This window comes from Rhipicephalus sanguineus, chromosome 9 (genome assembly GCF_013339695.2).
Source record: "Rhipicephalus sanguineus isolate Rsan-2018 chromosome 9, BIME_Rsan_1.4, whole genome shotgun sequence".
Taxonomy (NCBI): domain Eukaryota; kingdom Metazoa; phylum Arthropoda; class Arachnida; order Ixodida; family Ixodidae; genus Rhipicephalus; species Rhipicephalus sanguineus.
In genome coordinates this window covers 16694443-16709421 of record NC_051184.2, presented here as the reverse complement: position 1 = coordinate 16709421, position 14979 = coordinate 16694443, and the positions used below count along the sequence as shown (strand labels likewise).

Genomic DNA, 14979 nt, shown 5'->3' with positions numbered 1-14979 from the left:
ACACATTTGCTACGCAAGGTCCGCAGTTCCTGAACGAAAATCGTGTAGGCACTTCAAGTTATAAAATGCTGCGCACTGCATATTTCAAGAAAGACCTGGGACATACGGTGTCTCGGGCGCTACGGCTAAAATCTAGAGAATGTCTGACGAGTGAGTGAGTGAGTGAACAACTTTATTGAACGATCCGGCAAAAAAAAAAAGAGAAAAGAACAAGGAGAGGGGAATGGGGTGGTGGAGACTCTTGCGTGCATGCGAGCCTCTCAGCCGCGAAGGAAGCCCCTCGCGCTGCGAGGGTGGCATGTCACGTGCTGGACCTTGTCTCTGTGGGTAGGATTGCTCGTGTTTTTATCTGCATGTTGGTAGCCGAGGTCCTGGATTCCGAGGACCCAGGCGCCGAGGTAACGAGGCAGTCTGGTACCGTATTAATCTAGCAAAAGAATGAGCTTGCAAAAACAGCAAGCAGTCATGGGCATTGGTTAACACGCTATAATCCCCTATACGTGATCGTGAAACAAATGTCTTATATATATATATATATATATATATATATATATATATATATATAATTTTCGGGGGTGATACAACCCCCCTGGCTTCTCCCCTGAAGCTAAACGTATTTGGAAGAGCGTTCCACTTATTAAAACTTATGTGCAAAGTCTACCAGCGCAGCAATCGAACTTATACTAAAGGTCTAAAGCGCCGCCGTTGTGGCCCAGTAGTTACGATGCTCGGCTGCTGACCCGAAAGACCTGGGTTCGATCCCGGCAGCGGGGATCGCATTTCGATGGAGGCAGACTGCTATAGGCGCCCTTGTACTGTGTCGAAACTATCCGCACCTCTCCACTACGGCGTCTCTCATCGGCTGATCGCTTTGGAATGTTAAACTTCATTAACCAACCGGCGCATAAACCAACTGCACTGTGTGTGTTCTTCGCTAGACCTTGCCTGTTGCGCTTTCCTTACATTTTCAATGTCCTACCAACGTGCCCAAATTCACACCCTTCACAACAAACAACTGTCACAATAAAAACACCATAGCTTTTCTTTCTGCGAATTACTACGCACGATTAGAATGTGACAATCGACGGTACGTTTTCTTAAACGGTGCGTTCGATGCTCTCGCGAAACAAGACAGGCAGTGTTTCTCTGACGTGGAGCTCTTGCTGGCGCGTCCTTCATGCGATAGAGAGCCATTCCTTGAACGCCTCGTGTGACATGGCCACGATATTGGACCTGCCGTTCGTGCACACTAGGCCGCCTCTGGCATTGAGTACCACCAGCGTTGGTATGCCGGAGATCTTGTACCGGGCCTTGAGAGTGCTGTCAGAGATACAGACGGAAATAATTCAAGTGCGAGGTGCAGTAGGAGACTACCTGCTGTTTCAACTAAATGGTGTCTATACAACAACAACAACAACAACAACTACAACAACAACAATAATTTGATCCCACTTGAATAGAAATCGGCCATAGACGAAAGTGAAACGCGTGTTTTCGTGGAAGTATACTTGCAGCTTTATTGGGTGTTAATAAATATTTCATGGAAGTAGTTGCAGCTTTGCTGGGTGTTAATAAATACAAGTTCATAAAGTTGTTCAGGGTCTGTTTCAAAAATATGGCAGTACAGTCGCGCTCAGTATGGCTTGCAACATGGGAGAGCGTGGCCTCACAAGATCCAAGATCCCCCACAGCTTCCATTATAGCCCTTATTTTCACAACTAAATGCAGTACTCTCACTTGGCGATGATCCAGAATAAATATTATTTAGTTGTGGAAATAAAAGCAAGTGGAAGCCATGGACAATCTTTGAACTCACGAGGCCACGCGCTCGCGTGTTGCAAGTCATATTGAGCGCGACTGTACATATAAAGGGGCCCTGCAACACATTTCCAAGTAACCATCGTCCACACTTTGGCTATTCTTGCGGTTTAGGTGTCCACCGAGAAGCGAAGCCAGGCTAGCGATTGGGAAGGCGATACGAACACGGTCCGATTACGCTATCGCGTTCTATTCTTGAAAGCGAAGCTCAAGCGTCCTTCAAGATTTATTTTTTTCTTTTGACAAGAGCCTCTTTTTAACCACATGTCCGCCGAAGTAAATTCGATGTATACTCACAACTGCAGCGGGTCACCGTAGGGAAGCGCAGGCCAGTTTTCGTGGCTACTTTTCACGAAGGCGATCATTTCGTCCTCGCTTCGGTCTGACGACACGAACACTACCTGCGCCAAGAAATTCGATTCCTGCTAAACGCGAGGACGAGAGTTCGAATGCCAGTCGCGGAGGCAGATTTCTGTAGGGGCGCAATGCAAGAGCACCCACTGTATGACATACTGCCGCTAGTAAAAAACACACACACATGTTGGTTTCTGCCTCAAGGAGGGTCTTATTCTTCTCGAAGTTAGCTCGCTTTTTGGCCATGTGGCCCCCTCGATGCGCCATGCTAAACGTATCTACAAAATACTTCGCTCTGAATTGTGGTGGCAAGTTCGTCTGCTCAACGACTGGCTACGGGTAGTCCACTACGCAAAGGATCCTCCTTGGATTGCGGAACATAAGTTGAAATGTTCCAGACGATTGGCCCAGCAAATGACGGAGTACTGGTGGCGTCTTAGCCTTGGCTTACTTCTGAAGGACCGCAAGAAGAGCAAAGGAAGCAAAGCTGGAAATGAAGCGTTGGTGTTGACAGACACCAACATCCCTGAAGACATAGGCGTGCGCAGGGTTCCCCATTAGAGGGGGCGAATGTTCATCGCAGCGTCCTCCCCCCTACTAAGTCAATGTACGAGGCAGGTTTTGCGCCCCTCCCCCCCTCTTAAGTGACTAGTGGGGTCAATGTGTGGGGCAGGCACGTAGGCAAGGGGGGGGGGCCCGGGGGGCCCGGGCCCCCCCCGAAATTTTTCCGGCCTTCTACATTCCCGGGCAACTTTTGTTTTATTTTTGCCATGGAAAGACTTTCTTTCGAACAATTAGGCCTTGGGCCCCCCCCGAAAAAAAATCCTGGCTACGTGCCTGGTGTGGGGCATATTTTGCGCCCCCCCCTCTTAGGTGATCGGGGGGGCGCCCCCCCCCCCCCCCCCCCCCCCCCCCTGCGCCCCCTGTGCGCACACCTATGCCTGAAGAAATGTCTGCTCCGCCTGCTAAAGAACCGAAGTACAGTGTTGAGCCCCGCGTTCCCGTTCACGAAATGGCGGCATTCAACCGGCAAGTGTCAAGAAAGGCGGCCCAGGAGGACCAAGAGAAGTGTCTGCTCGACGGAATTGACTGTCTTCAAAAGAGTTTTGTTCCTTCAAGAACGAGCCGAGCAATGTTAGCGATGCGTAATATTCTGGACTTTTGCAAATACCAACTAGGCCAAGAAGAAGTTCTCAAGAGCACCCACGCTTCCTAAATTTATGCGCGCGTTAAGGAACTCAGGCGGTCAAAATTAATCCGGATTCCCCAACGGAGGCATGCCTCGAAACAAGTACGTGTCCTAGTACTGTGATGTTTGCACGTGACACCCGAAAACCTAAAAAATTCGGTTCAATCTTTTATGGCTTCTGCTGGCAAATACGATAACCCACCTTGTCTTGTCTTTGCCTGACCAGTCCACTACTTTATAGTCACTTGTCTGCGCTTGTCTCTGTCTTCTGATCGTCACTGTTTTCGTCCGCGCAGTGTATACCAAGATCATGAATCATCAGTTTGCCCAATCGTCCACTCATGTGAAGAGCGTCAACGTCAAGTCACTTGTTGATTGCTTCAGTAGGGTAAAAAGCTGGGCTAGTAGGTTGATAGCTCACTCTTGTTTTTGGAAGGGTCTGTATTCACAAAACTTATGTGCAACGACCGAAGCGCTTGCCTGAACACGTGAGCGCTCAAAAGGCTCGTTCACACCTGCGACTAGCACCGGTCGCGCGACAAAGTTAGTCGCAAATGGTCGCTTTGGTCTTAAAGCGACTGCTTTGGCTCAGACGCTCAATGCTCGATTTTTCAGTCACGTGACTGCAATCGCAAACCTCAGAACCAATCAGATGCACAAGAACATGGCGTCAGCTCATATTGCGGGGCAATACCAAATGCGAGCAGACGTGGATTCTGTGTGTCGACGGGTATGAGTCGCACGCAGGTGTGAACATCGGTCGCGTAGAGTCGCTTTTTGGTCGGCAGTCGCAAATGGTAGCGTGACAGGTGCTAGTCACAGGTGTGAATGAGCCTTAAGAATACGGGACGAAATTTTTACGCTTTAGTAAAGTGAACCGCTAGATGGCTGCCACTATACGTGCGCTGCCACTTCCTTTCGAAAGTATGTCCATAATTTCGCCAAATTAGGTTCATGATAAAGAAAAGAGGGCAGGGAGGCAGGTTTGCAGGCAGGCAGAAAGGTGCGGCTGGTGTCAATTATCACGGCCAATGCGAATAGCAACAGTGACTCGGCAAAACTCTATCAACGTTTTTTTTTCAAAATGCTTCAAGCGTCTGACCATGCCCGCTTGCGCGCGGGACACTTATAATGCCGTTTTATTTCGTCTGAAATAAATCATCTGAAACAAATCTCGCCGTTCTGACGGCGAGATTTGAAGTGTGGTCTTCTGTTACCGAAGCCACATGCTCTAAATAACTCGCCACAGGCGCAAAGAAAAAGTGCAATTTGCAAGGAAAAAGCAATGGAGTGTCAAGGCAAGGAATTAGTGAGGCGATGAGGAGGAGGAGGGAGGTTAACGAGAAAGGGAAGCGAGGGGAAGGGTGAGGAAGAGAGTAGAGCATATAGTAAAGCGGCGTATAGGACTTTCGTAGCTGAGGCTTTCCCTCAGCTCCGCTTTCCATCGCTCATTGCGATAGTAAGCCTTATCAGACCTTATTAGCGATAGTAAAGCCACGCCTAGAATTTTTTTCTTCCTTTCGCATTATAACAACCCGCTCTTCGTACCTCGATGGGCAGTCCTTCGTCCTTAGCCTCGCGGTAGGCGGCGGCCAGTATCGGCGTGAAGGTAGCACAGGGAGGGCACCACTCGGCCGCGAAGTAGAGGCAGATGAGGCGCTTGTTGCGCAGCGCGGCCTCAGCAGTGATGGTCGTGCCGTCCTTCCTGACCAGGGTCTTGCCCCGCAGTGAGTTCATCGGCGACGCTCACGGACGCATCAGAGAGGTGACGCGGAAAGGGAAGGCCACCTATATGTATATAAAGGTCGAGAAGAGCACCTAAATGGGTGTAGATGGTTTAGTTATGCAACTCTTTTGCAAAAAAAGCACTAAAAGTTTGGAGGACGCGTGAGTTTCGTTTTCAAGAGTAGAACGCGACAGCGTAATAGGACCGTGTTCGTATCGCCTTCCCAATCGCTAGCCCGGCTTCGCTTCTCGGTCGACACCTAAACCGGGCCGCAAGGAAAGTCACAAGTGCGGACGAGCGCCGGCTCCTATATCCATGCATGCGGAGCGACAGAACACGGAAAGTGCGCCCATGGGCCCTTTGCGCCAGCTAGCGGGTTTTCTGCCAAGCCGCTGAAGAACCTCCGAGATGTGCGTATCACCAAGGCTAAATGGTGTATATAAATAGCTCGCCGTTAGTCGGCTAGAGAATGTACGCTTGGTGGCCGAGCGGCTAAAGGCATCGCGTCACGGAATGAGGGGTCGCAGGTTCGAATCGCGGATCTCTCTCGAACCGAAGATTTTTTTATTTCTTTCTTTGCAGCTACCTCGAATTTTCAATCACTGACAACGCAGACTTTTCGCTCACAGCCAAAGACGCCGACGTCGCGAACACCGGAATTTCTGCGAAACGAGCTCTTTAACGCCATCACGTTAAAACGAATCGATATTTACGAAGTAAATTTGTCTGACCTGTATGGGTTCTACCTAGCCTAAAATTGACCTCTAGAGCTTTCTGTGATCGGCATTTAATTGTTAAAATGCCACTATTAAAATGCCACTATTACAATGCGAAAGCTGAAATAAAGTGTTGTGCTGGTGTAATGTGCAGATGTGACGGTATGTTAATGCATGACGTTTTGTTAGGGAAACAACTAAAGATGTGTTTTATTGATTTTATGGTTTCGTCAAAGTGCATGACGATGATGTGTTTATAACGATGGTTTGTCAAAGCGTACGACGAGGTAAACAGAATGCCTCTGCTGCTATATTTGCCAATACGGGGGTGAAGGACTCTCTGAAGTCATCCTTGAACGGTTTTCGCCTTCGCCTTCCATCACATGTGTTGCGATAAACAAAAAATCAAATAAGTCAATCAACTGGAAACACCAGATACGCTATAAGAAAATGGTGATCGGAGACTTTATTCTGACGAGCAATATTTCATACCACGGGTGCTTAATTGTTGGGCATATGTTTTATGCATTATGGCAATTGCTATGCTTTCTTTCATTCTTGGTATCTCAAGTTCAGTGGCTTTGATGGGAGACGTGAACTACATATGTTCAGCGCACCAATTCATGCATAGAGAGACCAAAACTTCGGCGCATACAAGCATAATGCTAAAGGTCCGTGGTTGCCGCTGTCGGACGCCGCTATGTAAGCACTCGCATGCAACTAGAGTGGACACTATAGCTTTGCGGCTGACGCATACGGCCACAGATCCACAGTATCTATTTCTTTTGTTGTTATAGGATCTGACGCTTTCCTGCGATGAGAGATCATTTGCCCACAGATTGTGCCCTAACCTCCCTGAATAAAGTCCTTTACGGTCCGCGTATGACGTGAAATTAAGCGCCAGTCACTATATAATACATAATAATGTATGTTAAAACATGTTATACACCATTCGTACACAATAATCTGCGTCATATTAAGAATACTGACCTGATCTGGCAGGAAGTAGTACCAGAGGCGGCCGTACGTTTCTTCTTCTTCTTTCTATGCCAACAGTGCGCGTCTGGGCCAACAAATGTGCTTTTCTAGTCATATTAGATTTTATTCCCCACACGCCGATAATTGCTGAGCTTATTGGGATATTATTATGTAATTTTATTTCTTTGAAGTTTCCATTTTTATTTCTTTCTTGTGCTAGTGTTGTGCATGACATGACATATGACAAGAACTTTATTGATGTCTGAAGAGCTCACGCCCGGAGGGGACCCGGGATGACCCGATGGCTTCACCCATGACTGGAGTGGCAGGCCTGTCGACCCACCGCAACATCAAGTGCAAAGCCCGATCTATCACCTCCTCCTCATCTCCTCCCCAGCGCATAGTTGCCAACCGGGCTGAACCTGGTTAAACTACCGATCTACCACCATATGACTTTTATCTGGTTCGATTTACTTATTTGCATGTTGTTCTTCCAGTATTTTTTACCACTTTGAAAACTTCTTTTTCGGTAGTACATGTACGAATGAGTGACACATGCTCCTCATTCACGTGGATTCCTACGTGCGTTAGAGTTCCACCACCCGCTTTTAGAGCGCAGCTCTTAGGCGCCCGTTTCTGCGATGGGCGTCGGCGTGCCTCGTCCGTCGTAGTAACCGAGAAAATGAACGCAACGAATGATGAAAGCGAATGCGGAAAGGATGACGAAAGGGTGAGGAGGATAGCAGAGTACCGCAAGAGACTACGAGACGGCGTCATAGTATTCGCAGGCTGCGTCGCCGAAGCAGAAGCTTATCGCCGCCGCCTCCAAGAGGACCCTGTAGTTCTAGCCAAACGAGAAGCTCATCGCCGCCGCCGCCAAAGAACGTGCAAAATAAAAACACGCGTACAGTTGCGCTCAAGTTTTGCGCTAGGGAGCGTCGTAATCGTTGGTAATTTCTGGATAACCACTCGTTGTGCGCGAATGCATGAAATCAACTGTGGATACTTCATGCAACTATAGTCGCTCCAATAACGAAGAGATTAAACGTCGTTCCGGAACTCTCCTTATGATTGTGGTTTGTAGTGACGAAATATGCTTATTTCTACGATCCGTAAGGAAGCTCGGCGCAGCGTCATGGGGGAAGGGAAAAGGGGAGGGAAAGATGGAAGAGAGCGGAAAGGAGAAGCCAGCTTCTCGAGATACGAGTATCCACACCACAGAGCGCCAGGTCGGAGTTCAACCTGTACCAACTCACCCAAATCGTGACTCTTAAAGGAGTTACATCCCTCGCCTTTGGAAGAACTGGTGGGTGCCCGGCAGAATTGGGAATTGAACCCAGAACCCCTCACACTAGAGGCGGACGCTCTGCCATTTGACTACTGCAATGATATACTCTTATTGTACGTAATCCTGCCTTCCCATGGAGAGAGTATGCGTTTGTGTCTGGCGTCGATGCAGCCAACTTCGTCGGTTGGTATAAATGGAGGTCGCAGATGTGCGGACGCCCGCTCCACACGTTGGTTCTCTTCTATTCTTTTAATTTCCTAATAGGGAAAGGTCACTCACTCACGTGACTTCTATGGCGGAACCGGCGCTGGAATGCGTCTCCACGCCTACTATACGTTAATGAGCATAACAGGCCATGCAATCCCGTGCGACTGCCGTAATTACCTTGTCATTTCGTGCAGACAGTTTGGGGGGATTTGGGTGTTCAGTGTATGTGTGTCATACTGGTTATATATTTATTGTAGAAATATATATGTACTGTCATTCTGTTTTGGTACACCGTCTGTCTTGCCAGTGGACAATCATTGTGTGCATGACTTGTCCAGAAAATTGGAATTCTGTCATTATCGATCTCGCGAATAAATTTGCCCACCGTATGCCGTTGTTTTTTAGCGATATACTACTCGTTTCTATCAAAACACAAGTGGTTATTTGTCACGACGCCTTCCGTTGGGCTCCTTTGCAGGTTCATATGCAGCTTAGCCAGTCCTTGAACGCCCTGGAGCCCTTGGTCTGGACGTCGGGCCTGCCGTTGGCGCTCACGAGCGCCCCGTCCGCCTTGACCACCACCAGCGTAGGTATGCCGGCCACCTTGTACCGGGCCCTGAGACCGCTGCAGATAAGGTAAATGAACCAGCTCGCTAAGGTACTCACAATCTTGTACCCCGAAGAGTTCTTCCATTAGTTGGTGTACTGCGCGATGTCAGTGCACGTTGAAGAACCCCAGGTGGTCGAAGTTATCCGGAGCCCTTCACTACGGTGTCTCTTATAGCCCGAGTCGCTTTGGAACGTTAAACCCCACAAAACAACCAACTAACCATCCTCTATTCGTTAGGCTCTAAGAAATGTCAGTTTCGCCCGAAATGCGAAGCACTGATAGCAATATTGCAAACGAGTTCCGTGGAATCCCGCAAGGAGGTGGAAGGGTTATGAAGGGGATAACTCCATGGCAACCACCGTTTTGTTGCAGAACTCATTTGCAATATTCTGTATCCATGTGCTTCGAGTTGTTGACTAATTCGCCCTCGAGCTGCCAATTACTAGCATTCTGGTTAGCTCGATTGGTACAGCGACGGCGCCGGAAAGGCGTTGGTCCCGGGATCGATCCCCGCACCAGGACGAATTTTTTTATTTCCTTTCTGAGAAATCCGTAAGGATTTACTTGTGGCTTCGTGCCACGATGGGTGGTTGTCAATTATCCCTTTCATAACTGACAGCAATATGATTGCATTACGCAGCTGTACCAAATAAGGTTCGTAGCTTTGTTGGCCATGTGTCTTGCAGTAAACATTCGCTTTCCTATTAAATTTACGAGCGTGGTGTCATGCGGGCAAAAAGAAACAAGAGAACATCCCACTAGATGACCGCGTGAGCTTGCGCAACGCCGGCGTGTTGCGAAGTGCAAGAAAACGCATCGATTTGCCTTCGAGATAACTTTCGGCCGACATTCGGCGCGCAGAGGCGACCAAGTTATCTCGGCTTGCTCAGCCCTTGAAACCACCGTTGATTATACCGGCGAGTGCGCGCCGCCTTTTATGACCGTCGCTGCCACGCCGCTCCCGCCGTGGCCTCAGCGGTTAGCTCCGCCAACGCACTGCCGGAGCTAATCGCGGAGGCCACACTCCCGGCTACGCTGACAGGGAACGATGACGCACGGTTCACTTGCATACCCCTTTCTAACTGACGCACCCCCCCCCCCCCTTCTGCCACTGCGCGCACACCTGAAGCAGCGAGATGTAGAGAAATGTACACGGAAACATGTATAAAGGGATCCCTTTACTCTCGTCAATGAACTGTTGATAGTTTCATAGTTTGCATTCTTTGTGTGTCGTGTGTCATCGTGTTCTTTCCTTTGTACCATCTTATGCGCAACACTACTCGTTTTAATGCAGAACCAACAATCCCAACCGGAAACCCCTTTGAGGATGACGCCACTTGCACCTGTCCCGAAATGCTTTGTGATGAACACATACACTCTTGCCCTACAGGTTATCCAAAGTACAGGTGTGAACCGACATATCGAAACACAATGAGCTACAGAGGTTGTCTGAACCATCGTTTCCAGAACCAATCGGTTGTATAGAAACAGGAATAAAGGTGTTGGACAGGCTGGCAAGGTTAATATTGCAGCACTCGATGGCAGTGGTGATCGAGAAAGATTCTAACAAAAAAAATCTTAACTGAAACTCTCAACTCACGCCTGCAGCGCGTCTCCGTAAGGAAGCGAAGGCCAGTCTTCGTGGTCGCTCTTCACGTAAGCGGTCATGTCGTTAACGTTTCGGTCCGACGACACAAACACTACCTGCATATTGAGAGAACGCATCGTCATTTCCTTTCGTGCCACATATCGTCACTTACATTGTTTTATGAGTACCGCTTGATACGTGAGCGCCCTGCATAACAACATCGGCTGTTTAAAGGGACACTAGAGGAAAATAGCAAATCACTTCGTAGAGACAGACAAACCTGTTGTCGTCAATTAGGCCACCATAGGTTCGTTATTAGAAGCGAAAATAAGGGTCAATGTGTTAATCTAATTTCACTCTATCGGTTCTGGAGTGATTAAGAATTTGGGTGTTTCACTGTAGGGTCCCTTTACCCTGCAGCATGTCACATCAACCTTTTAAGTCACGAACTTCAATTAAGCATTCCTAGGATTTCTGTATTTCTATATTTGACGGAAAACACGGTTAAGACATCGCCAAAGATATTGCCTATCGACATATTGCACAGCGCTACGTGAACGAGGACGTATGAAAGGACACAACACACCAACACAGCATGCGTCCTCGTTCACGTAGCGCTGTGCAAGTATGTCGATTACAAATCACGAACTAGCCCATGCTGCCGTTCTCTCAAGATATTGCCTAACCGTATCACCAATATTTAGGCCGCATGAGGCTGATTAATTACTGATACTGATATTTTATAGGTGTTGCATTGCATCGCGAAATGAACTAAAATATTTGTTACAGCTGGTTACGAATGTCGGTGGCCTTCTATTGAGATGAAGGAAACTGATTATTGCAACTTTTATACAAAGTAGCACTTCGCACATCTAGTCAAACGTGACAGTGCACGTGTTAAACATACGTCTATTTTGCATTATATTCTCCTTGCTAAAGCTATTTTCGTTAACCAATGCTTACGATTACAATCAACGCTTTCTGCCAAATTAAGTCGCCATTGATCGGAAATATTCGAATGCAAGTTAAAACTAAAAGGCAGAAGTTCAGGGGAAGATGGAAGCTTGAAGGGACGAAACACGGGGGGTCGCTGGAGCCGACGTTTCGACAGGCGGTCTTCTTCAAGGCTGCAACCTTCAAGCCTGCAGTTGCAGCCTTGAAGAAGACAAGTACGCTTGTCGAAACGTCGGCTCCAGCGACTCCCCGTGTTCACGAATTTTTCATTTCTTCAAAGCTAAGTTGCGTCTTCATGTGGAAAACCCGAGACTCAAAAGGCCGAACAGAAGCACACCTATAGTTCCGTACGTTCAGTGAGCGAATTACGTTCTTGCGAGGGACCAAGGACATACCTCGATGGGCAGCCCTTCGTCCTTGGCCTTGCGGTAGGCACGGGCCAACAGCGGCGTGAAGACGCGGCACGGCGGGCACCACTGCGCCGCGAAGTAGATGCAGATGAGCCGCTTGTTGCGCAGCGCGCCGTCGGCCGACATGGTGGTGCCGTCTTTCTTGAGCAAGGTTTTGCCTCGGAACAGATCCATCGTCACGCACTTCGATGGCGACCGAGACGGGGGAAGCTGCCCTGCAAGGAAGGAGATTGAAGACGGCACTCGAATGAGTTCGGTATACCCGCCACGGTGGTCTAGCGGTTAGGGTGCGTGACTGCTGACCCAAAGGTCACGGGTTCGAATCCCGGCCACGGCTGCTGCATTTAGATGGAGACAAAATGCTAGAGGCCCGTAGGGTGCTTAGATTGAGGTGCACGTTGAAGAACCGCAGGTGGTCGAAATTTCCGAAGCCCTCCACCACGGCGTCTCTCAATCATGTCGTGGTTTTGGGACGTTAAACCCCAACAATTATTATTATAATGTAGTTCTTCAACAAACGCCTGTCTACCTTGTGCGCAAAGCACGAAGGTTAAAGATACCCGTTTTGTCATGTATCGGTTTCGTTTTGCAAATACTTGGCGTCGCTTCAGGCTACCGTGTGTATCTATGCCACCGTGACGTCACTCCATACAATAAAGGATAAGGTGGCTGGTCATGTGATTTCTTGGTAAAAAAAAAAGAAGGAAGACGCGCCTGGTCGCGCTACTTAGCTTCAAGGTTGTTCTTTTGGCCCGGCGTTCTGCACTTGAGGCTGCGGCTTGTTGGGGTACAGCTTAACTGTCGCCCATCACTTCGCCATGCTGCCGCCAGTGCCACCTCCCCTATACCACACAACTCAACGTACAAAAAGTATAGGGACGATATCCCGTAAGCCATTTAAACTGGTCAGCTGAATATTTTTCAGTGAGGTTAAAGCGTCGCGAAAAAAAAAAAAAACGAGGACAGGCGGAAGGAACGAGCCCGTGGTGTATTGCTCGTTCCTTCCACCTGTCCTCGCTGTTTTTTCGCGCAGTTTTCACCGCACTCAAAAGTATGAACTAACTAGCCTGCAAGAACGTCCTACTTAGCTCAATATATATGTGCGCGTGTCTACTACCGCCGGTGACATCACTGCGTTGGGATGAATGACAACATGTTAACAGAGACTATTACCATGAGAGTCACAGTTTGCTACGCCATACTAATAGTCGATGTTTATTTAATGGCCCTTCGGTTCTATAGCGCAGAGTACGAAGGAACGTCATGTGTGGCGGATGGAGAAAACTAATTTGGTGGTTTCCGAAACGAATGTATGGCTTTCATTCCATGTCCGTGCAGAGGACTGTATAGACAGCGCGTCAATGGTCAGACATGGTCTCATGTGTCCAAGAACACTCACACAAAGTATATGCACATTTGGAAGCTGCTTGATCAATGATCCTTTACTTAAGGCCTGGATGTGAAGTATAAGGCGATCACGCTGCTAAGCTGGAGGACGCGGGTTCGACTGCCAGCCACAGTGAATGCGTTTCGATAGAGGCGAAATGCAAGAACACTCGCGTACTTACATTTAAGTAAACGTTAAACATCCTCAGATGGCCAAAATCAATCCGGAGCCCTCCGTTACGCCATGCCTTATAATCACACTGTGGTTTCGGCACGTAGAACCCAGAAATTATCATTATTATTAAAGTGTCAGACGACAATTCGTGAACTGTTGGGCTAGTTGGTGCGATGTTTCTGGGATGAAGAGCGGAGAATTGCCTATGAATAACTACACCGACGAAAAGATGAAAAATCCTTGGAACAAGGGGCCGCTGGAGTCAACGTTCCGACAGGCGGACTTACCTTCTTGAAGGCTACAACTGCCTGTGCATGTATCGTACCCTCTTCTCTAACCCAAACAAAAGAATATACGAAACACGAACGTGCACGCCCAAAGGCAGGCAGTTGCAGCCTTGAAGAAGACGAGTACGCTTGTCGGAACGTTGGCTCCAGCGAACCCGTGTTCCGAGGATTTTTCATCTCTTCACGATTCCATCTTCCCCTGAACTTGTACCCTACAGCGACGTAAACAGCACAGGTACACAGGTATTTCCTGTCAGTACCCGTGTTCCTTCCGTCGGTGTTGTTACTAATCCACTCTTCATCCTAGAAGAGATAGGAAACGAGCCTTCGTTGCCAAAATAAAGGCGACCGACCTGCTCAAAGAATCGATGAACAGTCAACAGCTGGTTGAGCACTACGAAGCGCAGCTTGCGATGGCGTCGATCTTCTTCCACGTTCTCTTCGACATATGATCTGCCTTGTTGTTGCCTCCAAGAATGGTTGACGCACATTTAGGGGGGCAAAGAATTGGTTGAATTGCACCGTCGATGTAATGCGAATTTTACCACTAACGATAAATTTTTTATTTATCAGTGGGAATGTAATTTATGTTTTAGCGCAAAGAAACACGAGAACACAAGCGAAGGTACGAGGGCGCAGTGCTTCTTTCCTGTCTTCTTTTTTGTCCCCGTGTTTATTGACACTAAAACATAAGGCGTGTAGTACCAACTAGCTCATTAGTCGGTGTTATTGAAAATATAAGGTTAAGGTTAAAGAATTTGTCAATAAAGTTGTCCCGATTTATTGAAAACTTGCCTACAACTGCGCAGACATTTTGAATAGATTTATTTATTTATTTATTTATTTATTTATTTATTTATTTATTTATTTATTTATTTATTTACTTATTTATTCCTGCGACACGAAACACAGGTAAGAATAAACGACTAGACCTCCCGGTGAGACAACTGTCAGAGAGACCTCGTAACAAGATGTGCACAGTAGTAAATTACCGTATGTATTAGTATACAAGGTGCTAGGTCATCAGCAATAACTTGAAAGAGTGAAAGAAAAAAAAAAGAAGCCGACAAGACCGGCTCCCAGAAATCAAGACTGGTTGATAGCCTTCGTGGAAGAAGCGGGGAGGATAAGCTTCATGCAATGAAGAAAAACATATCAAAACAATGGAAAAGAATGCCACGAACGTACGAGACAACGTTGCCTGAATTGCAGCAAGACGTTGTGAGGTAGTGTCCGTAGTCAGTGCAAGTGATGCGCATTCAAGTTGTGCGTCCATGGCTTAATTCAGTTTTT

At 47.8% G+C, this 14979-nt stretch overlaps 2 protein-coding genes across 2 annotated transcripts; both read right to left on the bottom strand.

Moving 5' to 3' along the window:
• Positions 1–1158: 1158 nt before the first annotated feature.
• On the bottom strand, positions 1159–5108 carry LOC119405371 (nucleoredoxin-like protein 2). Its single transcript, XM_037672209.2, has 3 exons — positions 4910–5108; positions 2116–2219; positions 1159–1320 (listed from the first exon to the last, which is right to left on the bottom strand). Exons 1-3 carry the CDS (start codon positions 5096–5098, stop codon positions 1176–1178), a joined length of 438 nt encoding a protein of 145 aa, XP_037528137.1. The 5' UTR covers positions 5099–5108; the 3' UTR covers positions 1159–1175.
• Positions 5109–8695: 3587 nt separating this feature from the next.
• On the bottom strand, positions 8696–12038 carry LOC119404087 (nucleoredoxin-like protein 2). Its single transcript, XM_037670691.2, has 3 exons — positions 11824–12038; positions 10487–10590; positions 8696–8901 (listed from the first exon to the last, which is right to left on the bottom strand). The coding sequence occupies exons 1-3, from the start codon at positions 12010–12012 to the stop codon at positions 8757–8759; spliced, it is 438 nt and encodes a 145-aa protein (XP_037526619.1). The 5' UTR covers positions 12013–12038; the 3' UTR covers positions 8696–8756.
• Between the last annotated feature and the right edge of the window lie 2941 nt (positions 12039–14979).